The sequence below is a fragment of the Oncorhynchus kisutch genome, linkage group LG21, assembly GCF_002021735.2.
Source record: "Oncorhynchus kisutch isolate 150728-3 linkage group LG21, Okis_V2, whole genome shotgun sequence".
Taxonomy (NCBI): domain Eukaryota; kingdom Metazoa; phylum Chordata; class Actinopteri; order Salmoniformes; family Salmonidae; genus Oncorhynchus; species Oncorhynchus kisutch.
Genome location: NC_034194.2, coordinates 43,504,074 through 43,513,686, shown reverse-complemented (window position 1 = coordinate 43,513,686; position 9,613 = coordinate 43,504,074). Strand labels below are relative to the sequence as shown.

At 48.0% G+C, this 9,613-nt stretch overlaps 1 protein-coding gene across 1 annotated transcript in view; it reads right to left on the bottom strand.

Annotated features, from left to right (window-relative positions):
* Nucleotides 1-565: 565 nt before the first annotated feature.
* The window catches only part of LOC109880967 (low density lipoprotein receptor adapter protein 1-like), a 113,574-nt gene continuing 104,526 nt past the window's right edge, over nucleotides 566-9,613 (bottom strand). Inside the window, exons 9-10 of the mRNA XM_031800918.1 lie at nucleotides 1,571-1,599; nucleotides 566-713 (exon numbers count right to left, since the gene is read on the bottom strand). Of these exons, the coding sequence (XP_031656778.1) occupies nucleotides 667-713; nucleotides 1,571-1,599 (76 nt within the window). The 3' untranslated portion in view covers nucleotides 566-666. The remainder of the gene's footprint in view (nucleotides 714-1,570; nucleotides 1,600-9,613) is intronic.

Genomic DNA, 9,613 nt, shown 5'->3' with positions numbered 1-9,613 from the left:
TCTTCCTCTAGGGGGGGGTGGTGGTGGTGGTGTCTTCCTCTAGGGGGGGGGGTGGTGGTGGTGGTGTCTTCCTCTAGGGGGGTGGTGTCTTCCTCTAGGGGGGGTGGTGGTGGTGTCTTCCTATAGGGGGAGTGGTGTCTTCCTCTAGGGGGGTGGTGTCTTCCTCTAGGGCTGGTGGTGGTGGTGTCTTCCTCTAGGGGGGGTGGTGGTGGTGTCTTTCTCGAGGGGGGTGGTGTTGTCTTCCTCTAGGGGGTGGTGTTGTCTTCCTCTAGGGGGGTGGTGGTGTCTTCCTCTAGGGGGGGTGGTGTTGTCTTCCTCTAGGGGGGGTGGTGTTGTCTTCCTCTAGGGGGGTGGTGTCTTACTCTAGGGGTGGTGGTGTCTTCCTCTAGGGGTGGTGGTGTCTTCCTCTATGGGTGGTGGTGTCTTCCTCTAGGGGTGGTGGTGTCTTCCTCTAGGGGGGTGGTGTCTTCCTCTAGGGGGGTGGTGTTGTCTTCCTCTAGGGGGGTGGTGGTGGTGTCTTCCTCTAGGGGGGGTGGTGTCTTCCTCTAGGGGGTGGTGGTGTCTTCCTCTAGGGGGTGGTGTTGTCTTCCTCTAGGGGGGGTGGTGTCTTCCTCTAGGGGGGGTGGTGTCTTCCTCTAGCGGGGGTGGTGTCTTCCTCTAGGGGGTTCAGAGCTGCATCCTTAGACTGCTGTCCGGAACTGGACTCTGCCAGGCTGGGAGGGGAGAGAGAGAGAGGGGGGGGGGAGGAGCGAGTGGGAGAGAGGTGAGTGGGAGAGGGGTGAGAGATAGAGGGAACGGAAAAAGGTGGGGGTTGATACGAGTAAGCCAGAATATGCATTGGGAAAAAAAGGTTGCAGGGAACAAAGATGTTGAAAGAAGGAGATAATAAATGTGAAAATAAAGGAGAGTGCATTTGAGCGATGGAATGACAATGACAAAAGGGGAGAAGTGACAAGGAAGGGGATAGGAAGAGTAGAGGAGCAGGAGAGGAGAGGAGAGGAGAGGAGAGGAGAGGAGAGGAGAGGAGAGGAGAGGAGAGGAGAGGAGAGGAGAGGAGAGGAGAGGAGAGGAGAGGAGAGGAGAGGAGAGGAGAGGAGAGGAGAGGAGAGGAGAGGAGAGGAGAGGAGGAGATGATGCCTGTCTGGACACACAGAAAAGATAGGGAATCACAATAGTTTGAGTCCAACTGATACAGACACACACACACACACAGAAACAGACACACACACAGAAACAGACAGACAGACAGACAGACAGACAGACAGACAGACAGACAGACAGACAGACAGACAGACAGACAGACAGACAGACAGACAGACAGACACACAGACACACAGACAGACACACAGACACACAGACAGAAACAGACAGACAGACACACACACAGAAACAGACAGACAGACAGACAGACACACACACAGAAACAGACAGACACAAACACAGAAACAGACAGACAGAGACAGAGACAGACAGTACTGACTGATGAAATCAAAACACTACTGTACATACACACATGTTCATGTATGTGTTTATTGTATAATAAACATTCTAATGAGCTCACCTCACTTACCAGTGTCCATCTCTTCTACCTCCATGTTGCTGCATGTCGGGTTGAAGAGACAAAACACACCTTATAGATGAAACCATCACACACACACACACACACACACGTATTCAGGGCTAGTTTGTTTTAAGGCTAGTTAGCATGAGCATACTCCCTCAATAACTTCAAGAGAAGACTGGAGGTCAGCCTGATGAACCAAACTACTCAGTAATATAACACATGAAGACTGGAGGTCAGCTTGATGAACCAAACTACTCAGTAATCTCCATGAAGACTGGAGGTCAGCTTGATGAACCAAACTACTCAGTAATCTCCATGAAGACTGGAGGTCAGCCTGATGAACCAAACTACTCAGTAATCTCCATGAAGACTGGAGGTCAGCCTGATGAACCAAACTACTCAGTAATATAACACATGAAGACTGGAGGTCAGCTTGATGAACCAAACTACTCAGTAATCTCCATGGAGACTGGAGGTCAGCCTGATGAACCATACTACTCAGTAATCTCCATGAAGACTGGGGGTCAGCTTGATGAACCAAACTACTCAGTAATCTCCATGAAGACTGGAGGTCAGCCTGATGAACCAAACTACTCAGTAATCTCCATAAAGACTGGGGGTCAGCTTGATGAACCAAACTACTCAGTAATCTCCATGGAGACTGGAAGTCAGCCTGATGAACCAAACTACTCAGTAATGTAACACATGAAGACTGGGGGTCAGCTTGATGAACCAAACTACTCAGTAATCTCCATGGAGACTGGAGGTCAGCCTGATGAACCAAACTACTCAGTAAACTCCATGGAGACTGGAGGTCAGCCTGATGAACCAAACTACTCGGTAATCTCCATGAAGACTGGAGGTCAGCTTGATGAACCCAACTACTCAGTAATCTCCTCCATGAGGACTGGAGGTCAGCTTGATGAACCCAACTACTCAGTAATCTCCTCCATGAGGACTGGAGGTCAGCTTGATGAACCCAACTACTCAGTAATCTCCTCCATGAGGACTGGAGGTCAGCTTGATGAACCACAGGACATGCATACCGTATATCATCTTCATTTTCACCGAAGTTACATTGCATTGGCTCTTCTTTAATAGGGCAGTAGGCTGCAATATGTCCTGGTTGATTACAATTGTAACAGATAATAGGGGTTCGGGGGGGAGACCCCCTCGACACCCAGTCCCGGTTTCCGTTTTTTCCCTTAGTGTCTCGGCCTGATTCTGATTCTTTCCTCATGGCCCCACGCTGCTCTCTTCCCCCTCCATATGTTGGGACAGCCTTACCCTGTCCGCTGGTTCACCCAGGCCTGGGGAACGGGAATCTTTCCTCCTGTGCCTGCTCAGCTGTTCCTGCCGTACAATACCGTTCAACCAGGCCCACGAGATGGTCGGCGGAAAGTACCTCGTTCTGGCTAACCCATCGTCTCACTTCTTGGGGTAGACCTCGCTGAAACTGGTTGAGTACGATGGTCTCGACGATCTCGGCGGATGACCGGGTCTCTGGTCGCAACCATTTCCGTGCCAGGTGAATCAAGTCGAACATCTGTGTTCGTGGGGGTTGTCCCGGTCGGTAGGACCACTGGTGGAAGCGGTGTGCCCTCACGGTATCGGTCACTCCCAGTCTAGTCAGGATCTCTCCCTTTAGTTTATCGTAATCCTGTGCATCTTTCAACTCCAGGTCGAAATACGCTTTTTGAGCGCCCCCTGCCAGGTATGGTGCCAGAAGCCCTGCCCATTCTTCTTCACTTCTCCCTCTCTGCCGTCCTTTTGAACCTGGTAAGATATGCTTCCACATCATCCTGCGCTGTCATTTTTTGGACAGTGCTAACCCTTTGGAGTGCTAACTGAACATTTTTTATTTTTCTTCTACCTAACCAGTGGTATGGTTAGTCCATGCCCGCATTCTCCACCACGTGTGGCAAACCTCTTCAAGGTTAGGAGCGTTTGTCACAAATTAAGTGGTAAACTGTCACCAAATCACCCAAGAATGAGAGTTCTTTTGAACAGGACAGTACCTGTGTGTTTGTTTCTCCGTCCTGGTCCACCCAGGCCGTAGGCGAGGTCAAGGATAGCAGGGTTCGGTACACGAATCGGGTTCTCGGTAGGTCCAGGTCCAAACGCCAACAGGTAAGTCCAAAACAATCCAGCTCATACACGGTAAATCCAGCCAATCTCTATAGTCTCTTTCTCTATTGTTCATAGATCCTTCCAGCCCTCTCTCTCTCTCTCTGACCCTTTATCTGTGGGTCGGCTCCACCTTCTTCTGGGACTTGTAGTTTTGGCGGTCGGCCATTTTGTGATCTGTAGTTCTGACAGGGGTGGCCATTTTAGTGATCGGGCAGAGCCCGTTTATTAGATCTGCTCTCACATATCTGCCATTTATCACTCGACCCCCTTCTTTGCCACAATATATATAGAGGCCTAAAGGCTAAGACAATAGGAAGACACAGTGATATAGAGGCCTGTCTGTATATGTGCTCAGTCTGTGAATAGATTACTTATGCTTAGTGTCAAAGGTTACTTAGTGTCAAAGGTTACTTATGTGTCAAAGGTTACTTATGTGTCAAAGGTTACTTAGTGTCAAAGGTTACTTATGTGTCAAAGGTTACTTAGTGTCAAAGGTTACTTATGTGTCAAAGACGGAGACCGACAGATGAAATGCAGTGTCCACTTTTAGCAATAAATAATCCACAAAGTCTGGCTCCAGCCCTGTAACTTCCTGGGCTCAAATTAGGGTATATTTTAAAAAAAAGAAGAAGAAGAACAAGCCAGCTGAAATCTTAAAGATATGACAACATCCTATTTTAGGTCAGGTTGAATTATTCACACTTCCATAATGCATTAAGACGTTTTCAACTCTGTCAAAACGGCCTTTTTAATGTGTCATGTTTAAAAAAAAACTGTTAACCCAATCCAATGCCTGGGGAATATACAGTACATCTAAAATACACTTTGTTTTTGGATACTGTGTAACATTGCATTTAATTTCACACCGACAATAGACAATCTACAGCAATGTATCTGGAAATCTGCTTTCATGTCCCGTTGTCCACATATACAACCATGGGTAGCCAGCCATTGTATAGCCACACATCCCACCACACAGCAGCGGCCGCTGATTGGCTGAATACCTGGGGCACGAGGTGGTTGGAGTTAACAAAACAACAAGACAGAACTACAGTGTCTTCGGGTAAGTACTCAGACCCCTTTACTTTTCCCACATTTTATTAGGTTACAGATTTAAGAAAAACAAATCATTAAAGAGCAGCAGTAAATAACAATAGCTGGGCTATATACAGGGTATTACGGTACAGAGTCAATGTGAAGGCTATATACAGGGTATTACGGTACAGAGTCAATGTGAAGGCTATATACAGGGTATTACGGTACAGAGTCAATGTGAAGGCTATATACAGGGTATTACGGTACAGAGTCAATGTGAAGGCTAAATACAGGGTATTACGGTACAGAGTCAATGTGAAGGCTATATACAGGGTATTACGGTACAGAGTCAATGTGAAGGCTATATACAGGGTATTACGGTACAGAGTCAATGTGAAGGCTATATACAGGGTATTACGGTACAGAGTCAATGTGGAGGCTATATACAGGGTATTACGGTACAGAGTCAATGTGGAGGCTATATACAGGGGGCACCGGTACAGAGTTAATGTGGAGGCTATATAAAGGGGGTACCGGGAAACAGAATCAATGTGCGGGGACACCAGTGTTGAGGTAATTGAGATAATATGTACATGTAGGTAGAGTTATTAAAGTGACTATGCATAGATAATAACAGAGAGTAGTGTGCAAATAGTCTGGGAAGCCATTTGATTAGCTGTTCAGGAGTCTTATGGCTTGGGGGTAGAAGTTGTTTAGAATCCTCTTGGACCTAGACTTGGCGCCTTCGGTACCGCTTGTCGTGTGGTAGCAGTTAAAACAGTCTATGACTTGGGTGGCTGGAGTCTTTGACAATTTTTACGGCCTTCCTCTGACACCGCCTGGTATAGAGGTCCTGGATGGCAGGAAGCTTGGCCCTGGTGATGTACTGGGCCGTACGCACTACCCTCTGTAGTGCCTTGCGGTCGGAGGCCGAGCAGTTGCATACCAGCAGTGATGCAACCAGTCAGGATGCTCTCGATGGTGCAGCTGTAAACTCTTGAGGACCTGAGGACCCATGCCCTCTTCACGATTGTCTTGGCGTGTTTGGACCATGTTAGTTTGTTGGTCATGTGGACGCCAAGGAACTTGAAGCTCTCAACCTGCTCCACTATAGCCCCATCGATGAGAATGGGGAGTGCTCGGTCCTCATTTTCCTGTAGTCCACAATCATCTCCTTTGTCTTGATCACATTGAGGGAGAGGTTGTTGTCCTTGCACCACATGGCCAGGTCTCTGACCTCCTCCCTATAGGCTGTCTCATCGTTGTCGGTGATCAGGCCAAACCACTTTTGTGTCATCAGCAAACTTAATGATGGTGTTGGACTCGTGCCTTTGCCGTGCAGTCATGAGCGAACAAAGAGTACAGGAGGGGACTGAGCACGTACCCCTGAGGTGTCCCGGTGTTGAGGAGGGGACTGAGCACGCACCCCTGAGGTGTCTCTCATGAGATCTACTCTCATTGTGGGGAAGTAAAGCCGTTATCTGTACCCGATTAGAGCAGATCTACTCTCATTGTGGGGAAGTAAAGCCGTCATCTGTACCCGATAAGAGCAAATCTACTCTCATTGTTGGGAAGTAAAGCGGTCATCTGTACCCGATTAGAGCAGATCTACTCTCATTGTGGGGAAGTAAAGCCGTCCTCTGTACCCGATTAGAGCAGATCTACTCTCATTGTGGGGAAGTAAAGCCGTCCTCTGTACCCGATTAGAGCAGATCTCCTCTCATTGTGGGGAAGTAAAGCCGTCCTCTGTACCCGATTAGAGCAGATCTCCTCTCATTGTGGGGAAGTAAAGCCATCTGGCACGAGAGACTCATTGGGATGGAGACTACAGCAGAGTTCTGACTGAACTATTTATTTACTTAGTGCTGTTATAATCCATGCTATGAAATCTTGCGATTGCATTGAGGTATTTCCCCCTCATAGCAAATAGCTGGTAAAACAATCGAAGCAATGTTCCCACGGCCTATGTGCTCATGGAAGCGGAGCTGGCAGTCACTGAGAGGCTAAAGTAGTAAACAGCTTGTTTTTGAACAATTAAAAAAAAAAAATCAACATGAAAATTAACCCATTTACCACACTTTAATGAGCATTTAAGACATAATCCATTAATGATATAATAACACACACCACACACACACCACACACACACACCTCAATGTGACTATAGAGATTGGACACCAACTCCCATCTATACTGTAATCATAGAAATTCAAGTCAGGTTCTATCGATTCTATTTCTATACTATTATCTCGGGAATCATTCTACAAACGGTTCTGGCCTGGTTGGATCAATCCTGGTGCCCAAAATAAAAATAAAACAAACAAGCAGAAAGAAAGAAACCATCCCTGCCTCTATTACCCACGAGGCATTGTGGTTGATTGTCGTCTTCAAAAGCCCCTCTAGCAGTACTTCTGACAGTGCCTCTAGCAGTACTTCTGATCTGCTGTTTTGTGAGAGACTTATGTCTCCTATAAAAGACAAGATCTATTGCCCCATTAACCTTAACAACCCCTCATGCGGTCTGTCTCCTATAAAGGATTTCTGGGATTGTACACTCCTGATTACGCACTGACACAAGGATTTCGGGGATTATACTGATTATTGTGCATCAACCTAATGTGACATTTTCTGGTGTGTAAACTGCATGACTACCAGAGCCAGCCAATGATGAGCTCCGGAGGCTCCAAGCAGTATGTTGCCAGCCAATGATGAGCTCCGGAGGCTCCAAGCAGTATGTTGCCAGCCAATGATGAGCTCCGGAGGCTCCAAGCAGTATGTAGCCAGCCAATGATGAGCTCCTGAGGCTCCAAGCAGTATGTAGCCAGCCAATGATGAGCTCCTGAGGCTCCAAGCAGTATGTAGCCAGCCAGTCCCTGTCAGCTATGCCATCAGCTTACAGCTCAGATGTAACCTGTTTGGATTTGAATGTAATCGTTATTGCAGAGATGTGTTGTCTATGAGATTTAAAGCATATAATGTGTGCCTGCCAGCCTGGTCCCAGATCTGTTGTCTTGCCAACTACTATACTCATTGTTATGCCAAACATGTTTGACAAGTATTAAAGGAGTTGGCAAGACGGCACAAACAGATCTGGGAACAGGCAATTTATCTGTTGGTATTGTTTCTCAAGGTGACTGTGTTGAGGTCATTATGAGAAGCCTAGTGTATGCTGTCTGTGTGTGCTTCATTCATAATCCCCTCCTCTGGATGAGTTCCTGTCCCCTCAAGGAGGTGAACTCTGGATGAGTTCTACAAGGGGCCCATTTCCATAAATGACGTGATCTCTGGATGAGTTCCTGTCCCCTCAAGGAGGTGAACTCTGGATGAGTTCCCGTCCCCTCAAGGAGGTGACCTCTAGATGAGTTCCCGTCCCCTCAAGGAGGTGACCTCTAGATGAGTTCCCGTCCCCTCAAGGAGGTGACCTCTGGATGAGTTCCCGTCCCCTCAAGGAGGTAACCTCTGGATGAGTTCCCGTCCGCTCAAGGAGGTGAACTCTGGATGAGTTCTACAAGGGGCCCATTTCCATAAATGACGTGATCTCTGGATGAGTTTCCGTCCCCTCAAGGAGATGATCTCTGGATGAGTTCCCGTCCCCTCAAGGAGGTGACCTCTGGATGAGTTCAATTCCCTTCAAGGAGGTGACCTCTGGATGAGTTCTACAAGGTCACCCCTCAAGAAGGTGACCTCTGGATGAGTTCTACAAGGTCACCTCTCAAGGAGGTGATCTCTGGGTGAGTTCTACAAGGTCACCCCTCAAGGAGGTGATCTCTGGGTGAGTTCTACAAGGTCACCCCTCAAGGAGGTGATCTCTGGATGAGTTCTACAAGGTCACCCTTCAAGGAGGTGACCTCTGGATGAGTTCAATTCCCTTCAAGGAGGTGACCTCTGGATGAGTTCTACAAGGTCACCCCTCAAGAAGGTGACCTCTGGATGAGTTCTACAAGGTCACCCCTCAAGGAGGTAACCCCTGGATGAGTTCTACAAGGTCACCCCTCAAGGAGGTAACCCCTGGATGAGTTCTACAAGGTCACCCCTCAAGAAGGTGACCTCTGGATGAGTTCAATTCCCTTCAAGGAGGTGACCTCTGGATGAGTTCTACAAGGTCACCCCTCAAGAAGGTGACCTCTGGATGAGTTCTACAAGGTCACCCCTCAAGGAGGTAACCCCTGGATGAGTTCTACAAGGTCACCCCTCAAGGAGGTAACCCCTGGATGAGTTCTACAAGGTCACCCCTCAAGAAGGTGACCCCTGGATGAGTTCTACAAGGTCACCCCTCAAGGAGGTAACCTATGGATGAGTTCTACAAGGTCGCCCCTCAAGGAGGTAACCTCTGGATGAGTTCTACAAGGTCGCCCCTCAAGGAGGTAACCTCTGGATGAGTTCTACAAGGTCACCCCTCAAGGAGGTGATCTCTGGATGAGTTCTACAAGGTCGCCCCTCAAGGAGGTGATCTCTGGATGAGTCCTACAAGGTCGCCCCTCAAGGAGGTAACCTCTGGATGAGTTCTACAAGGTCGCCCCTCAAGGAGGTGATCTCTGGATGAGTTCTACAAGGTCATCCCTCAAGGAGGTAACCTCTGGATGAGTTCTACAAGGTCACCCCTCAAGGAGGTGATCTTTGCGCACCTCAATGACAACATCAAGTATCCCTTCCTGGCAAAGATGTACATCATGTTTGGAAAGGTGGAGGAGATTTTCATCAGCACCAGTGGGGCTAAGGACATGGTCAAAGACCTGAACAACACCTCTGTCATAGGAAACGTCATTCACTCTCAGCTGGACATCAAAAGGTAGGATACGGCTTCATGTCTGTGTGGTTTGATTTCCTGAGAGAGTTGGATTTTGTGAGTGTAGCAAAAAAACAACAACTTGCAATTAATATTAA